The 19,512-nt window shown below is 38.8% G+C and overlaps 1 protein-coding gene across 1 annotated transcript in view; it reads right to left on the bottom strand.

The window, feature by feature from the left end:
• Window positions 1–241: 241 nt before the first annotated feature.
• TMEFF2 (transmembrane protein with EGF like and two follistatin like domains 2) overlaps window positions 242–19,512 on the bottom strand; it is a 249,334-nt gene continuing 230,063 nt past the window's right edge. Inside the window, exons 8-10 of the mRNA XM_063318050.1 lie at window positions 11,329–11,452; window positions 8,750–8,908; window positions 242–573 (exon numbers count right to left, since the gene is read on the bottom strand). Coding sequence (XP_063174120.1) covers window positions 477–573; window positions 8,750–8,908; window positions 11,329–11,452 — 380 coding nt within the window. The 3' untranslated portion in view covers window positions 242–476. The remainder of the gene's footprint in view (window positions 574–8,749; window positions 8,909–11,328; window positions 11,453–19,512) is intronic.

Genomic DNA, 19,512 nt, shown 5'->3' with positions numbered 1-19,512 from the left:
ACAGCTTTGAAATTGTTGATGAAGAGGAGGCTACCACCAAGCCCACTAAGTACTGTGCATATGTGTGTGTATGATGTATGAGTCAAATGTGTAACTGTGAAATAGAAGCACCTTGAAAAGATAATGCAGGGGTTAGGATGCAGCAAATTTAAGAAAGCAAAAAAAGGTTTTTTTTCCTCATCACTGAGTATTTATTATATATAACAAATACATGAAAAAGAAAAAACTATATTGTGTGATATAAATAGTTTATTTACATTACAGAAAAAACATCAAGACAATGTATACTATTTCAAATATATCCATACATAATCAAATATAGCTGTAGTACATGTTTCGTTTCGTTTTGTTTTCATTGGTGTCGATTACCACAAATGCAAGGCAACATGTGTAGAACTTCTGTCTATAATACTGTATTTTGTAAGTCCAAGCTCTCCGCAGTTTACTTTTGCCATTGTGGAAACATGCGCTCTTTCTTAAATTAACCTGGTCGATGCTCTTGTTGTGTTGTCTGAACTGTAGTGCCCTGTGTTTTGCTTTTGCCTGTGAATTCTGTTGCTCCTGGGACATTTCCTGAAAGCAGCCGGGGAAGAAGAAAGGAGGAGGGGGGGAAAAAAAAAGAAGCACCATGAAATTTGCTTTGCTAAATGACAGCAGAGAATTGCAGCCATTCAAGGGCAACTGGAGATTCTACCTGTCAATCCAGCTCATCTTCTCTTGACTGCACAGCTACAGAGCTAGTACGGAAAGGCAACCCCCTGCTCACTCTTGGGATCCAATTTTAATTCGGGAGCTTGGAAATGCCAAACCGTTTCTCCTAGGACCTGGCTTGCATGTAGAAAGCGCTGGTTTCTAAGCCCTGGTTTATATCTCTTCCGTAAGCAATAGGGGCTTTGCAACCATTGAAAAAGGGATGTACAGAAAACCATGGAGAACATACTGTCTTCAGTTTCACCCAGCTTGGGTAATATGAAAGAATGAAGATCATCCTCACAGTAGCTTCAATTAGTCCATGCAAATCATAAACCAGCAGGCTGTCCCCCTATCCCCAACTGATAAAAACTGTAACAACGCTGAAGCACTACAACGTGAACTATAAATATTTTTAACCATCAAATGCTCTGCTGAAGAAGAAAAAAAAATAACTTCAGAGGTTAAGCATTATAGATGTCAAAATCAGGTCTTGTATTTCATCATGTATTATGTTCACAGCATAATGTTGTATGGCATTCATTATTGTGGGCTTCTGGCTAGAGCCAGATATTATCAGTGCATCACAGACACTAGCATCCAAAAGTCTTTTGGAAGGCCATCAAGATCAACCATCAAAGAAGCATAACTACAGTCCTCTTGTGTGAAGGACTAAAATGGCACAAGTCATGGCACCATTTTCCATTATCGTGGATTGGGAGAATAGCTGCATTCAAAATTACTGTTCTTCTTATGGTCTATTTTTTCTCCAAACACTACCAATTTCTTGCCCTGCTACTTCGTTTCATATCTTCCAAATAATTTTCTTTTCATACACTCCTTGAATCTTTGGAATGGGATGTTGTATAAATAAAATTTGTTGTTGTATAAAATAAATAAATAAAAATGTATTAATTGTTAAAAAAAATTAGGATTAGGCAAACCACAAAATATAAGTAAAAGCATAATGGAGGATGAGGCATACTGAATTTAAAACATTGTTCAATTAATTCATATTAATTAATTAGGAATGCAATTAATTCATATAATTAGGAATTTTCAATTCATTCATATAATCAGGAATTTGAGTAATGTTCAGTGGGTATAAATTGAGTTAGCTCTGGATTTTTAGGTAATACAATTGCTCCAAATATTAAGAAATTAGCACTTACTATCTCAAATCTATAACTTACTTCAGAAATCTGAAAAAGATAGAAACAAATGTTGGCCCCTGGTCTTTCTCCTCCCATTCCTTGCTCACCATTCAAATTCCTCCATAAAGTATCTAGCTTATAACCATTAACAATACTTTAAAAATGAGGCATGTGAGGTTATGCAGTGATTGGGACTTGAAGGGGAAAAAGCAGTTCAGAGTGTGCAAAAGTGCTCATACAGCACCTGTGGGCAAGTCCTTCAAGAAGTGGTGTCCTTTCTAAAGTTCAGATGGCTGTTGCTATGCAGTCCTAAACAAAGATGAATGTGGTTTAAGAAAGTCCCAACAGGTGGTTCATGCTCACACAGACGTACAGTGGATCACCTATTTCCCTTCAAATCTAAATTGTTGCATAGTCCTACTGTACATCTGTGTGGTGAAAGGTCCCTGTGCAAGCACTGAGTTATGTCTGACCCTTTGGGGGGACGCCGCTTTTGTGACATTTTCTTGGCAGACTATAGCGGGATGGTTTGCCATTGCCTTCCCCAGTCGTCACAAGTGTACAACTACTTCCTTTAAAATCAACTAATCTCTCTTATATAAAATGTTTGCTTTTATTAAGCCCAGTGGGTTCTCTTTAAGTTCTCAAACAAACAATCTTCCTGGAGAATGATTTGGGATTTGGACTCATTGAATGTCATTGTAACTCTTTATATCACAGAAGTCCTTTTAAATTGCTTTAGGAAGTCATCAGGAATTGATCATGGAAATTATACACAGGCAGCACTCTGTTAAAATGACACTACATAAATTGTAACCCTTGTAGATTACATTAGGGGTTGGCATATGTTACCACCTTTGGTGGTAATGTCTACTTTATCTCTTTGTTTGAAAGATTTGAAGATACTGAGCAAAATCACCTATTTACAATGAACCCTGCTATGGCTTGATTTATTAGCTATATTTCCTAAGGCATATAAATTGATGCATCATAAGAAACTGACTCAATTCCTGATGTTAGCAGCTACATTTGTTATCACAAACCACTGAAAAACTAAAACACATCTTTCAGCAGATCAGTGATAGCTGGGTTGATACTCTAGCACAAGAACAAAAAGCTTTGAAAAACTCTACGGGTAAAGGTGTTTCAAATCTGCTCGCTTTTTCTAGCAATTTTTTAAACAATGTTTTTCTTACCAGATTATCTTTTCTCATACAAATGTTACTTTGATAGAAATACTGAATATGGATATTTTTCTTTAATGTCACATATGTTTTGTTATGTATAATGGATGGTTTGTCCTATCCAGATAGAATTGTCTCCTTTGTATATAAGCAATCTTTAATTTGTGATGATGTGCCTCTGTGATGTTTGGAGAAGTGGATTTGGAAGGGTGTTTTGCTTGCGCAATGCGGCTATACAGTGACCTTTGAGAAGTTGAATTATTTGGACAACACTTTATATTCCCAGGCTTCTATTTCTCTTTCTCTCTCTTGCTTTAATATTCATTGCTTTTTTCCCCAGTTTTAATGTTGTATTTTTAGTCTTGATTTTTGTTTGTTCACAGAAAAGTAAACTTTATGCTGTTTAATTATCTGAACTCTACAATAGCTTCAGTACTCAGTTTATGAATATTTATATTATTGTCTAAATAGGTTTTGGGAAGTTGCTTATGCTTATAGCTGAATCTATGCAGCTAATCATAGTTACATCTTGACCAGTGCGCAGTTAGGACTGTAGCCATTGGCATATTTATCTGGAGGTGTCATTGAACTTGATTTAGCTTACTTTGAAATAAGGAAAAAGTTGCCTTATTGTGGCAAAAATCTCTGTTCTCACTATTTTCTACTTTGGATGCCATAAAAATCACCCATGGGCAACTCATGGATCTAGATGGGTTTCAGAGGGAGCCTGGGCCTTTTCCTGTAAGTCTGGTAGACAGTTCAACTGAGGCCTTAAGTGTCTGCCTGGAAGGGCTGGAATGTTCCTATGTGGCTGTTCCCCGTTCACTGATCTTACGGGACTCCCTGGTTTGCTGAGGGGCTTCAGGAGATGAAGCAACAGAAGAGACACATAGAGCATGATTGGAGAAAGACAAAGAACAAATCTGAGAATGTATAAAAGGATTATATTGTGGTGATAAGAGGGACATAGCAGTTATTTTTCCACTCATTGCATCTGCAGAGCCTTGTGGCATTGGGTCTGGATATCTCATGGACTGCCTCTTTCCCATCATTTCTGCCTACCCCATATGATCCACCAGAGAGGGTGTACTTCATGTCCCATCCATTAAGCAATGTTATCTGATGATATTTAAGAAGTATACCTTCTCTTTTGACAATCTCTGAAAGCCAGTTTTTTCCCCCCCAAGCTCTGGGCCAGGTCAGGGTGGGTCCATCTGGTATACAGGGTATGCCTTCTCCCCCATTATGCTTACTGTTATGTTTACTTTTTGTTTTATTTTTAGGCTTAGTACCTGTTTTTAATCTATACACCACCCAGAGTCAATGTTGAGTCAGGTGGCCTTATAAATCTAGATTACAGTGTAACTGACTGACTAACTCAGCAAGAAGTGCAAAGAGAGACCATGGACCCACATGATCCCAAGCCTTCTTGTGTTCTCAAAGAGATCTTACATACAATCTACCCATCTTGGGGCTGTTGTAGCTAATGACTTAACTTGTGTGCACATCCATATCCAGGCACCAGAAGGGGAGAGAAAGAAAAAAAGAAGAAAAAAGAAAGGTGAAGAAAGAAGGAAACGTGTTTCCCACCAGAGATGTTGGCAGAGTCTAACAGTTTCATCAGGATGTTGAAATAAGCATTACAGCACTGCTATGTGTGTGTGTGTGTGTGTGTGTGATGTCATGATGCATGTACAAAAGGGGGAGGGCTTGCATCACAACTCTCACATCATAATTTGCCCTCTCCCCAAAACCCTTGTCTCCCACCTTCTCACCTACCAACAGTGAGCTAGCAAAGCCTTGGATCTGGCAGTAAACATGGCTCTTAATTCCTTCTCACCTCCTCCGTTTGAACTCATGTTTTAAAATTTTAATGAATACATCCTTCTGGATCTATTATGCATCTATTAGGCAGAATCTAGAAAGAGAAATTTCCAGATGTCCTCTTTTATTGAACAGCTGGTTTAGAAGGTGTGGAATAGGGTAGCCATATAAAAACAAAATGATGAGTCAAAAAAGCAGAAAGCCAGGGAAAAGATACCAGTTTGTACACATGGATCCTATTTAAAGTCTATATAAAAAGAACATTCAAGTAGAAAACCGGAAATACTATATATGGAAACATCAACAGACAATGCATGATTTCTGCAGCACACGTAGAGATTACCTGCAGCCCTTTTTACTTTGCAATCCCCTTTCCTGCATAGGCCACTGCATTTGTGCTGGTGGTGCCCTGACTTTGTGAGGTTCATTTTTTTAAAACGGTGAAATTCCTGTTTTAGGCTTTACTGTACAGTTTACATGCAGTTGCTACCTCAAAGTGGTGGGAATGAACACTGCCCCTTTTCAATGGCATAGTCAGTTGAGCTCCAAGGGCCATGTTTGGGGGCTGTAAGTAGCCCCCACTTTGAATGTTGTAAGATAATGCAACACCTAAACTTGGTATTCACTTATTTATTTTGCTTTATGTTCTGATTCCCCCCCCCCTTTTTAAGCAGAAAAGTGTTATACATGCCGGTGCCAAGATGATATAACATACATTATGTAAGATTTCCAGGGAAAGAAGGCTTAGGAATTTCCTGAATAGCAACTGGCTCTGATAAGAAATGGCTCCTAACACAATCGTTCCAAATGCCACCTCAGACAAAAAGGCACCTTTTGCGAGCATGATGTTTCCGGTAGCTGTTGCTCAAAGAAATCTATCCCTTGAAGAAATATCTTGGTCCCGTATTCTGCTGGCACAACCAACTTAAATAAGCATATCCTGGCTTGTATACTGATAATTTGTGTTTGCATATTTTTGTGATTTGGGGGCTGATGGTTGGTTTTAATATACATAAATGACTGACAACAATATATTTGGGAAAATTTGGTTTTGAAAGGCAGTATACAAGTTTTTAATGTGTAATAAAAAATACAAAAAAGAAAGTCAGTGTTAATATAAAATATATTTTTTATCTTTTAAACAAACTGTTAACTTGCTTTATGGCCTAAACCTGGCAGAATTTGAAAGCTGGAAGATTACTTGAAGAACATGATACAGCACCATTTTTCTGTTCAGCTGTTATTTTCCCATCTCCATCCTTTTATGTATACTGTATTTTTGGCTGTTTGAGTTATTTTCATGTTTCCTGAAGCCCACTTTAATATAATACATTGCCCTTTTTCTGTAGGGGAGGATCTACTCTTGAGGGAAGAATTGATGAACTTAACTTGGTCGGCAACCTCTCCGAGATTCAGCAGACATTTTTCTATTATGCCTTAAGGTTGGGAAAGGATTTATGAATTATTTTGTATCTCTTCTTGACCTGAATGTGAGATGTAGATGCTTAGATATAGTGGAGCTTCTTTTTACTTCCTATAGGAAATTGGTATGTATATTTTTTTCTTTTCTGTTTCTCATTTGTTGGAAAAGGATTTATTTTAAAGGCATGTGATTTATAGGAGTAGTTGCAGGAAACCTGAATCACTTTCTGATGTCTGGAAAAAAAACTGAAGAAACTGTAAAACTGGAGGAAACTGAAACTTTTCCCCCAAGTGGTGCAAGTTGTACACTGTATTTATTAATAAATGATTTTTTGTGGGGGGGTGCCTTTGAGTCAGTTTTTGACTCCTGGCGACTGCCTGGACAAGTCCCTGTACTTTTCTTGGCAAGATTTTCAGAAGTGGTTTGCCCTTGCCTGCTTCCCAGGGCTGAGAGAGAGAGACTGGCCCAAGGTCACCCAGCCGGCTTTCATGCCTAAGGTGAGACTAGAATTCACAGATTCCTGGATTCTAGTCCAGCACCTTAACCACTAGACCAAAGTGGCTATATGAAATTTGGCACTGCCTTATATGGAAATTGCCTATTGATCCATTTAACCCTCTTCTGTGTAATCTGGCAACAGTGCTTCAAAGATTTTAAATTCAGAAGGAAACATTTGAAGGAACCCTTTCAATGATAACAAATTCCATTCTAATATTTGAAAAGCAACTTTATGCATGATAATCCTCTGTCTCTCCACACAGAATGTTCCTGAATTGTCTAAAGCAGCCCCCGCTCCCCAATGCCTATATATTTTATGAGATTGTTGAGAAAAAGCAGCAAAAAAAGGAATGCAGCCTCTTTCCTTTTTTTGTAGCCTCCATAACTAACTAACTAACTAACTAACTAACTAACTAACTAACTAACTATTTATGCTGCTAATCTCACAACAGTGACTTTGGGCAACACACAGATGATTAAGATCACCAAAACAGAACCTGAATTAATCATCATCATAATCATCATCAATAAAAATAACATATGCTGGAGTCTAAAACATTCCACTTGCAATCCATGACACATCAGAACAAATTAATCCACCAGCAGGGCTGGGTCAGCCTCCCAGCCCAGGTGAGGGAACATCCAGGTCTTCAAAGCCTTGAGAAAGGCCAGAAAGTCAGGCCATTTCTGGGGAGATGCTATTCCATATGTCAGGTTCCACAACAGAGAGGGCATGACTCCTAGGTCCCACAAGATGACATTTTCTGATGGAAGGGACCTGGAGCATGCCAACCCTGTCAGTTGTGGTGAGGCATGTAGAAATGAAATTCATGGTCAACTGCTAAATTATGACAGCACATACAGAAAGTTAAGAATACTTATTTTATTTTTTTTTAAATTGTCACCATAACTTCATAGACCTTGGAAGCTGAAAAAAGAAAAATTAAGCAAAACATGGCCCCAGCCTCAAAAAGTGTCCTGCTTCTGTTCTACAGCTTCTAGAATGTAGTGGCTAGGTAGGCTTGGGTGATTCTTAGCCAACAGAACAGTCATCCTGGAGCAGTGATTCTCCAAGCATGGTTTGTGGACCTCGGGTGGCTGGTGGAGGAGATTCTGCCAGATTCTCAATCTTTATTTCCCATTCACTGCTGCAGAACCAACCTCCAGTGGTAAATAAATATTTAATTTTGGATAATATTTCTGGTACAAAACTCGCTGAAAAAAGGCCTTTAAAATTGGAAGTAGATGAGAACTATGTTCCTTATTTTATTCACCAAAAAGCTCGAGCTCCCATGTTTCTAAAGATGAAAACTTAAGAGAGGGCTGTTTGTTTAATTGGGTGGTCTCACATTTTCTGAGTGGTCCGTGATTGCAAAAAGTGAGAAAGTGAGCATAGCCAGCATGCCTATGGTAAGTGCACATTGTACTGAAAGACTGGTACATCTGTAGACTTTCAGTGAAGCTTGCTACAGCCATTAACATTTTCAAAGAAGTCTAGGTTTCCATAGAGCATGGCTAAAAAAAAATCACTGATCTAAATGAAAACTGAGTAACTTTTCAAAGGTTACTGTAGTTTTAAAAAAAAGGGCTCTGAGAAGGCTGGTTTATAATTCAGAGACTAAGATAGAAATGGACATTGAATTTTTGCAGCTTTACTATGATTGCCTCTTGTGGCTTGTGCTAAGCTGAACACCTGCGGAAAAAGCTTTCTTGATGGTCTTAGTCTGTTCTAAGTAATTCAGGAGTAAGACATGGCTCATGAGCCAACCCAAAACATTGAAAACAGGGAAGGATTATCCCAGTTGTAATTAGCAGTGCTTCTTAGTGTCTCCAGGCAGCTTCTGTTTAGATTACTGATTAGACAGAAGGAGGGAATGCAGGTTTAGATACATGCGTGCTGGCAGTCTATGTCTTTACGCTGAGATGCCATACTCTTGAGAACCGTGTCAGAAAAAGAGGATGATTCCGTGACTAACCTTGTAATGCAGAGGACGACAACACAGATGATTGCGATCTGGATTGTTCCAATCACTGCTGCTATTAAGACATACTGAAATCGAACAGGCCCTGGAACCACATACAAAACGCTGTAGTCCTTCTTTTCACAGTGTTGTCCAGTGTAGCCTGCATCACATCTACAATGAGAAAGTACAGATCCCTTCATTCCTTTGTCTGCAGAGGTAAATTCAGCTTTAAACAGAAGAGAAGAGGAGAGAGATGGTGCGTGATCGCTGGATCGAGAGACATATCATGCTGGGGATAATATCTGAGAAGGCCAGTTATGTCTTTCAACAGAAGGAACTGATTTTTGTAATTACAGGCAACTGCCTATCTCAATACATGCTAACTTAAACATTAAAGGAAAATGTCTTCTTGAAGAGGTTAGTTTGTTCTAGGTCACCCTTCCCCAGTGTCAGCCTTCATATGTGCTGGGTTTCAATTCCTAGCTAAAGGCCATAATGGTTGAGGATTTTGGAAGCTGAAGTCTACCACATTGGGAATGCATACAGTTGGAGGAGGCTAGTCTAGTGAACTGTTATTACTCTTGTTATTAAATTAGTTCATTTATTGCAGATATATACGTTTATCTAAATCAGATTCCCAGGACAAACTTTGTGCTGCACTGGCATCCTAAAGAAAAGGTGAATATTGAGCCAACCACAGTTAATCTGTTCTGGTTGAAGCCATCTATAACCAGGGTTAAACCAGGCCTATTGTTCCAACATATTATCACTTCTAACTATTCTTAATTTGTGAGCTCCAAGAGCAGGGGCATGGTAGAGAATCTTCTTCCGTTAGATGTTACTGTTGAAATGCACTCCAGGAGTTAGGTTGCTCTGAGGCCCACTGAAAGACTTTCTGGCATTCATGGTTATACTCAGCAAGCATCTCACCTGGAACTGTGCATGACCCAGAGACCTTGGGAGGGCCTGGAAGCAGCTCTCCTAGGCCTTTGAACAACTTGCTCCATGGCTTTAAGAAGTAGCATCAGTGGGGCTCTTTGATTTACAAAGATCCAACAGTTAGGCCATTCCTACTTATATCAGCCTAGCATTAGCATAGGCTAAATGTGACCATGGAAGATTCATGGGTTGAAATGTGGATCTGCTTTTATCACACCTAAGGAAGGGCAAGGAGTCCCTGGGAGAGGACTATAGATTTCTTCCTTGCATTCAACATACTTAACCATAATCTCTCCACATCCTTTTCCTCTCAGCTGAGCTCCGATGCTGGTTCAACTGAAAGTAACCCACCTGAGGACAGGAGCTGTTCTAAAAGAATGGGGATTCTTCAGCCCTCACCAATGTGCATCTTTTGCTTTTAAATCAGGACTTCTGCTCAGCTTTCAACATGCTGAATGCATTGAGTTGATTGAATATAATTAACTGAAGGTGTTTGTATGTCATTTATTAGCTCATTATCACTGCTCCCTTTATTGAGTTTGCTGTGGATGTTTTATTCATAATTGACTGTGGAAATTTTAAATGTTAGGTCTAGTTACATTAACTTCTGGGAATTATATTTGAATTACAGCATTATATAAATGGAAGGAAAAAACAAATATCTGGAGCCAATCTGCATTTACACAAAGCAGATTTAATACCATTACATCCATTTCGACTCTTGATCTAGCTTTTTAACATTTATTTTTTAAGAGGATGCTCTTGCCTCCATTGCTTCATATGCCAGATGAGAGTGAAAGAGGCAACTTGGAATCCCAATGCTTAGGTGAATTAAAATGAGTAAGAGGAACAGAGAATATCTCTGAAGGAGTGGTGGGACATTTGCTGAAAGGTTGGCCAAATGGCACTCCCGAACCCCTTTGCTGGAGTTGTCTGAAGGCCAGTCCATGCGCTGCACTTTTTCATCCAAGCAGATAGTCAAGATTTCCTTGGAGATTCCTTGCCCAAAAGGCACTTCATATATCTCTCATTGATTTATTTTTTTCTACACCTTGGACTTCCTCTGAGGGGCTCCAAAGGCCTAAGCCTGACAGCTTAGGGGGTTGGCTATCCAACAGTCTACCTTCCTGCTTGCCCTCAAACCTTGCCATTAAGCAAGAGAATAGAAGACTGACTTCAACTCCATTACATGCAATGCAATGCTCCTTTCTGAAACTAACCTTATTTCAACCCTCATCCTTCCCTTGCTCAGCGCAAACCTTCTGTCTTCAGCCATTTTGCCACATGGAGAAATTGATGTTGACATAGTTCTTGACTTTTGCTCGCTGTGGGATTTCCTGGGACAAGAGCTGTTGGCCATGTGCTAGAAATCAACGGCAAATACCCCCTGGGCTAGCCTATGCTCTGTAGTGCCTTTTTAGGTAGGAATGTATTGACAGACGTTGCAGGAATGCTTTTATAAACAGATTAATGCTGCTGCATAATTCAGTGCAGCTTGACTACATACATTAGGTACCTCTGTACATAATTTAGATCTAGAGTAGATGAGGGCTCAGCAGTTATTGTTTTCTTAACTGCATTGGGGAAAAAATCATGTTTTAGCAAGTCTGCCTGTTCAGGTTATTACCTGCTCAGTTTGGGGCAAAAGTTACCTGCAAGATGGCTCCGGCATATTAGCAGAATGCTCACATTTTCCATGTATGCAGAAACCATTATAATGTTCTGGACATGGAATGTAGATTCCCCTGGCACTTTCTTCCAGTTTGTTTGCGTTCTCTGTGAACAAGAAGAGCTGTCTGTAAATGCATTGCTAAGAGGGAAGGAGAAGGAGGAGAGGAAGAAACAGTAACAGCATGACCACACTTTTGCACTTCATGTAAAGTGTTCTTTGGGTGGGGAAGCAGCACCTAAAATAATTTCATATTTTAATATATGTTTCTCAATTTAAAGATACATGATTTGGAAATGAAAGAATATGCATGATAAGGAAGCTTACCTGCAATTCCTTTGCAATATTGAAATTCTTGCATTATTTTATAATGGCTGATTCCCCTGCCTCCCCGTTGTTTGCTTGTTTGTTTATTCAGTCCCTGGTAGACACCCCACTCCATAAACTCAGAGTGGTTTACTCTTGTTGCAAAGTAGCAGTAACAAAAATTATAACAATTAAAATAAACCCAATCTAGGTGTGTGAGTCTTCACCACTGAACAAATAATTAACAAGTCATTCCTCTAAATGCTGAGATGTATAGTATTAATTAAAGATTAGCTTAACCACTTTGCAGAACTGTGGCCCACAGAGGCTTCTTACAAAAGTGCTCTTTTTTATTAGCTCTTTGCTTGCACTAAAAGAAGCCTCTGTCTTCACCCTAAATTAGATAATGCAACCGGGAAAAGTCAATAATAGCACAGGAACATAACAAGTGGACTTACCAGGCAAGATAATTTGTCCTTCTAGTTTAGCCTGTCTGTTGCATGGATGAGGGAGAAATTCATTTGATTTACATTTTAATATGAGCTAACTTTCATTTCCCAAACTAATATATGAACTCACACAATTATCTTTAAGTTTTGCAGTTCTCAGAGTTTTGAAGGGCAGTTCTGCAATCTAAAAAGTGAATGCAAATATATGTACATTGTACAAGATTCTGGACAGAAATGACATACAAAAAGATGTATGTTAGGGAAAAGTAAAGGCAAAAATATGATTCTAGAAAAACCAGCATCCACTATATGAAGCTTCATGTTCAAACCATGCACATGGGAATGTAGGTGAATTTCAAGTACATTTCATGTGGAACTGTTTCAAAAATGGAATAGAAGAAACTGATGCTAAAAAATAGGAACATGTCAGAAATAGAAACAGACACCTTGATTAAAGCATAGACATGATTGTGTCTGTTTAAATTTCCAAAGGAACATTTGGAACAATTATACTAATTTCACAAAAGCACACAATTGATAATTACGCTTCTTAAATGCAATCAGAAAACAATCCTCTTGGTTAAAAGTGATGACAGGCTTATTTTAAAATGTAGAATTGCCCAGAATATATACACACACAAGCACGCACACACACACCCAGGGGTGGGGGTAAGTATTTCAATTCACATTTAACTACAAAATAAGTAAATTATGGAAATATAATCAAGTCTAGTATATTTAGCTAACTGGATACAAATGTGCATCCAAGAGTCAGCAACTTATTTTGGAATAAGCCAGGTATCTAAGTGTAACAGGTATAAACCAACTCCAAAGGGCTCTGCTCCCCTTGCTATTTTAGCCTTTTTGCAGGTTATATACAACACCCCTGAAGCATCCTATTTGGTTCATAATTTTCACTGAATCTGAAGTAGATAGCCACACCTCTCACCTCTGGTCATCCGTCTAGCTTCATAGTGAAAACAAGCAAAATTGAAGGAGTTCATCTAGAACAGTAGATCTCAACTTTTTGACCAAGAATGGACAACCTACAGCTTGTAAGCTGCATCTAGCCCCCTAGGCCCATTTTTGTATTCCCTCAGATTATCTAGCTGAAATTCAAATGGAGGTACAACTTTTCACATTTTTTAAAAAATCTAGTTACATACGTCGTAACTAGGTTTAATTCATTTAATTTGCTTCTAAACTCCACTCAAATCCCCTCCCCATAAATCTATTTTTAAGCATCACTCTTCTAGTAACATAACCATGCCATTCCCATACACCTCTAACCTTTAAAGTTGCTTTTTAAAAAGTTTTTTTGAAAAGTCTAGCTATTGGAAGTTTAGCTTTGTTTAACCTAGAAGCCAGAGCATATGGACATTTTAAAAATCTGATGTAATGTAAACTGGGTGGGGGAGGGGGCTCAAAATACTTTAGATAAAATTAAGAAACCAGAATGGCAGCACATAGCTGGTACTACTGCACTTACCAAACTCTACATCAAGGGCCATTGGCATGAGACCTACCTCAGCCTTTTGGACATGTTTAAGCTGCTGATTGGACAATTATTTGGATACAACAAATTGGTTGACTCACACAGCAGCCTTTTATCTTTAAAATCTTTATTAAAAGAATAGGGCCAGGTTTTCTGCCTATATCCCATGATTTCTGCCTGGCTGGTAAGATCAGACAGGGTTGGTGTGCTTTGGGTCCCCTCAATCAAGCAATGCCATCTATCAGGACTTGGAAAGCATGCCTTCTCTGTTGTAGTGCCTGCTCTGTGGAAAGATGCCTCCCTAGAGCAGCCTTTTTCAACCTTTTGACCCTGGAGGAACCCTTGAAATATTTCTTCAGGCCTTGGGGAACTCCTGCACATTCAGGCTCAAATACAGGCCAGAAGTTACAAAACTATTATATTCGTTCATGTGTAAGCCTATATATATATGCATTCACAGTGTTCCTAAACTAAACAAAAAGAATGAAACTTATCTCTTTAATGTGAAGTTGCCCACATTTGCAATATTTTTTAAAATAAATTGTGATGTCTCAGGGAACCCCTAGCGACCTCTCACAGAATCCTAGGGTGCCACAGAACCCTGGTTGAGAAACCCTGCCCTAGAGGTTCATTTAGCCTTGGGGTAGGGTGGCTGGAGATTGGCTGCTATTTAGTCTGTCTAGACACTTAGGTTCTTTTTTTGTTGTTTTTCTATTTTACAGGTAAGCTGCCCAGAGTTATTCTGGAGATGGGCAGCTTCTAAATCTACTAAATCCATTCGTACTAACTGTTACTGCACAGGACAATCCTACACCTCCCTGCTGCTTTCAGATACCAACCCTGCTACAACATACAGTGTTGCCAGTTCTGTGCAGCAGCGCTCAAAACTTGTCGGATGATGACCTGGGCCGTAAACTAGACTTAATGAGCCCCTCGTTTGCCACATTAGAGTGCTCTATAATTTGATAAATATAGTCTTCCACAAACTAACCTTTTATACTCCCCTACACCCATCTAATGCTCCGATCCCTTCTTTTAGATTCTTTTAGGCTCTTGTTTTTATATATACTTTCTGTTTTAATACATATATCTTTTACATCTTCTTGTTTCTCATAATTTTTTTAGACTCTGATGTATCTTCTATGCTTTTTGACTGTACCCCACCCTCCTTATGCTTTTCTATGATCATAATACAGATTTGATTTACTAAATTAAAAAAATATTCATTGCTGAAAGAAGCTGGAAACTCTTTTCTTCAGAACCAGCATCTACCAAAAAACCAGAGCCCCTAATGGAAGCAAACAAATGCTGTAAATATTAAAGAAAAAATTGCATTCTAATTTAGAATGGAAAAAATTTCTTTGGTGGGCCTCAGGATGACTTTCTCCTTTCATTATTTTAGCACAAGCTTCTCATATTTACCCGTAACCTCTACAGAGTTCAGTGGGGCTTCTTGGATCATATTCCCTACTTCTGTATCAACTTTCTTTAACCTGGTGACCTTCAGATATGTGGCGACTGCCAACTCTTGGGATTCCTAGAAACCTGTCACATGTCAAGTCCTGCTGAAATCAAGGGATTTCGTTCCTGCACATATACATATACATAATTGCAATTTTAGACATTCAGCATTTTTATTTCAGCCAAAAGCCTTGACAAAGTGCTCCTTCACATAATCTCATAATTCCGAAAGTCAGATTCTCTAGGCAATATATTCTAACTATTAGACCAAGGCTTTGGTCTCCTTTACGATAATCACATTAGAAAAGACCATGGCTATTTCTTTATGGCACAGTTTTGTAATTATTGATAGAGTAATGCTTCAGATTATGATTATTTCAACATTAATCACTTACAGCTCATCTTCAAATACCAAACTCTCACTGTACTTATTAGATAGGATGGAATTATTTTTGCCTTATTGAGGTAAGTTTTTCTCTTTTTTCATCCTTTGCTCTGTAGAGCCAAATTTATATGGAATACAAAAATCTCAAAGCCTAGTGACAAAATGTCTCTTGCTGTAAAAACAGGTTTATCTAAGTTGTGTCATTTTTGACACATTAGCAATTACCTTATGTTTGGATTTTGAAGGAAAAAGCATTACTTCCTTTTATCACTCTCCACTTATTAATCTTATGCAATGAGCAGGTAAAAAGAAAAGTTACAGCATGGGTGCCTATATAGCGGAGCTTTTCAAAGAGATAATAGAATGATGGTTCAACAGTGATAATAAGTGTGACTTCACAAATAAAACTCTTTACTGAAGACTGAAAATCTAGTAGTAACACAGCTGTATGCAGAGGTTTAAGGACTTATCATCAAAGTATTTATTTCAACAAATTCTAAGTGAACAGAAGTAGATATCACTTCTACATAGCACAAAGTTAACACCTTTCTGCAAATTTGAATGCATGCTTATATATGTGCAGTTGTTTACAGATTCAAAATAAGACTACAGTGCATATGGCAGGTGTAGAAGCCTGGACATCCTTCCAGTTGATTCAGTGCTACTTCATTTTTACTGCGAAGTTAATATGCCTCCCAAAAGGTAATTGATTCACTAGGTCTATAATTAGCCAGATAAAGACAATTCAACAGGTGAACAAAAACTCTGACCCTTGCAAGTTATGATTGTGGTTCTATTTTCAATAACAGCTTTCTAAGCAACAGTCTCAGCATCTGGAAATGAAGATAATTTACAAAGCAGGGGAGCTTTATAAAAAATATCTAAATCCTTTCAACTAGCAATTTCAACTGTGAGAAAGATTATTGCAAAATGGAAATTACATGGAACGACTGAATCAAGGCAAAGTCTCTATTAAAACTGCCCCCAAACTGGCCAGATCAGTACAAATGTTCTGCTGAAAAGTTTAGCTGACACGGCCCTAGAAGTTGTCCGCAACACAGTGACGTTTATACAACAAATGGCTGCGTGGGATAGCTGTCGGAAAGAAACCTTTCCTCCAACCTAGCTACAAAAGTTATATGCTAAAGCAGTGCTTCTTATAGTGTGGTCCTAGGACCCTGGAGGTCCCCCATGACCGTCTCCGGGGTTCGCAAAATCAAAATTATTTGCCAGCCTATGTTGAAAAATAATACAATATTAAAATTCTATCCAACAATTGTGAGAAGCAGTAGTGGCAGTGAATGCATCAATTTTAATTTTTAATATGGTAAATAATGATCAATATACCCCATACAAACAAAAGCTATTTTGGAGTCCTCCGTAATTTTTAGAAGTGGGAAGCGTTCCTGGGAGAAAAAAGTTTAAAAAACACTGATCTAAAGTATGTAGAAAAAAACCTTGATAACCCTGAAACATTTTGGACAAAGTGGTTTGTACTGATGATAAATGGCTTGGCCATACCCGCACTAGATACATTTGGAGGAAAAAGGTGAAGCATTTGAAGAAAAAAACTCCTTGACAATTGTTAAATATAGGACAGGTTCTGTTATGTTTTGGGGTTTGTGTGATAGCCAGTGGCACAGGAAATATTGCACGGATACAACTTAGAATGGATTCAGCTAATTATCAACATATCCTAGAAGCTAATGTTCCACTGTCTGTGAAGAAAGTGAAGCTGAAGAGAGGCTGGCTATTTCAGCAAAACAACAATCCAAAAAATATATCCAAATCAACCCTCAAAGTACTTATTGGAAAGAAAGATAAAGGGTTTGGAATGGCCTCCAGAGTTCTCAGACATGAATTATTACTGAAAATCTGTGGGGAGATGTCAATCACGCAGTGCAGGCAAGGAGGCCATGGACTATTTCTGAGCTAGAAGAGTTCTGCAAAGAAGAGTGGGAAAAGCAAGAATAGAGGTTCTTAGCTGGCTACAGGAAATGTTTGGAAGCTGTCATTTCTGTCAAAGAAGGTGTTACAAAGTAGTGACTGGAAGGATGTCCAAACTTGTGCACCTACCACATTTACTGTTGTCTTATTTTGAATCTGTAGAGTACTGACATAAATAATAAGTATACATTCAGATTTGGAGAAAGATGTTATGTTTATCTTTATACCATCCAGAAGCTGCATCAGCTTCTGCTCAGTTAGGGATTCCCTGAAAAATAAAACCAGGGGTACCTAAACGTTTCCATTTCCCTGGGAAATGAGCACAGCTTTTGCATCATAACTTTATGTCAGCATTGCAGGATGGAGCAGGTTATTTGAACAACAGCAAGCTGAAGAGTTAACAAAACTTCCTGTAGAAGCTGAGAAATCACACTCTTTTCAGTAGTATCTCCCTGTATAACCACAGGTATCAATTTTTCATTCTAGTTGCTGCTACAGCTAAATCCGGAAAGAAGGCCTCTTTATGTATTATACAAGATAAAATAGATTTGAAGGGTCAGCCTGATGCCCTGTGCTGCCTAGGAGAAAGAAGAGATCCAACTTCCATTCTGTCTACAAAAGCTGATTAGAGAACACCAGACATTCAGCCTGTGCTACCCAAGACGACGCTTTCATTCTGCCTAATAGTGCTGGCTGTGCAGGTTTGCCATCAAATAAGCTAAGAGCATCAACATAATCCATTCTTTCCATATTTAAGAATAATTTAAAATTTAAACCTAACATGTAAGTGTGAACACAGCCTGCCAACATATTTAGGATTAAATCAATGTGCCTCCCATGGAACAATTTGGTTTCTGGCCCTCTCCCCGCAACCCCCCCATCTCTCCAGTCTTACAGGGACAGTCTCCGTAGGGGTTCACCCCAATAAGATATCCTAATGAGATATTTAATTATTTCTTTATGCTTATTTTATTATGTTTATGTTGGGAGAGAGAAACTTCTCCATATCTGGAAAAGGTGTCATGGGCTCGTTCAAATTCTTTAAGGTCCAAATTTAATATGACTAGAGCACCCCCCCACACCCCGATGCTTTCAAAAATAACTAAGGGCCTCAGCTGCATATGCTTTTCTGCAGTGTGGGCACTCTGAAATGAGAAGAACACTAGCTGAAAAAGCTGCCCTCTGTAGGCCTACTCAGAAGCAAGTCTCACTAGATTCTGTGTGGCTTATTCCCAGGGAAACACATCTGAGTTTGTAGCTTCCTTGCCAATAAGCTCACTAGACCAACAACACAGCAGCAGGTTCTTCCGCCTCATTGTTTTAAGGCCAGTATAAAATTGTTTCAGGAAGCAGCTTGTTTTCTATAGAAAGTCTGGATTAGTTGCTGTTTGAACAGTGCAATCCTCTTTTTGCCTGTTCAAATGCAACTGCAACTGCAGTCAATGAGGATTCTTCCCACCGAAGCAGGTATAAGCCTGCAGTCTCTTTGCAGAGATTTAAACAATAAATTCACCATGCATATAACAGCACATCCTTCTAACTCAGTCCTTCCCCCTGCTTTGTTTTCTTCTTTCATTTGATCTGAATACAACAACTCCCCTTAGAAATCTGAATTATAAATAATACAAGTGGTCCTTGTTTAATGACCACTCATTCAGCAACTGGTCAAACTTATGATGTCACTGAATGAGTGGTAGTTATGGTCCTCGTACTTACAGCCATCGCAGTGCCCCCCTAGTCACATGATCGTGACCTGGGTGCTCAGTGCTAAGCTCTTGATTACAACATCACAGCATGCTGCAGTCACATGATAGCAATTTGTGACCTTCTGTGCCAGCATCCCACAAGCAAAGTGAATGGGGAAGCCGGCAGGAAGTCGCAAGTCACAGTCACGTGAGGTCCTTGCTTTACGACCTTGTAGTCCTCACTTAATGATGGAAACTGGGACTGTCAGAGCTTCCATCGCTAAGTCGGGCGGTCACATGGTTTTTTGACTTACGACTGTGTTGCTTAATGATGGAGTTTCCAGTCCCAATTAGTGAAGCAAGGACTACCTGTAAATGCATAGATAAATCTAGAAGTACTTTTTTTCCTATACAGGTAATCCTCATTTAGTGACTGCCT

The sequence above is a fragment of the Candoia aspera genome, chromosome 1, assembly GCF_035149785.1.
Source record: "Candoia aspera isolate rCanAsp1 chromosome 1, rCanAsp1.hap2, whole genome shotgun sequence".
Taxonomy (NCBI): Eukaryota; Metazoa; Chordata; class Lepidosauria; order Squamata; family Boidae; genus Candoia; species Candoia aspera.
Note: the sequence above shows the minus strand (reverse complement) of the source record. Positions and strands in the feature narration are given on the sequence as shown.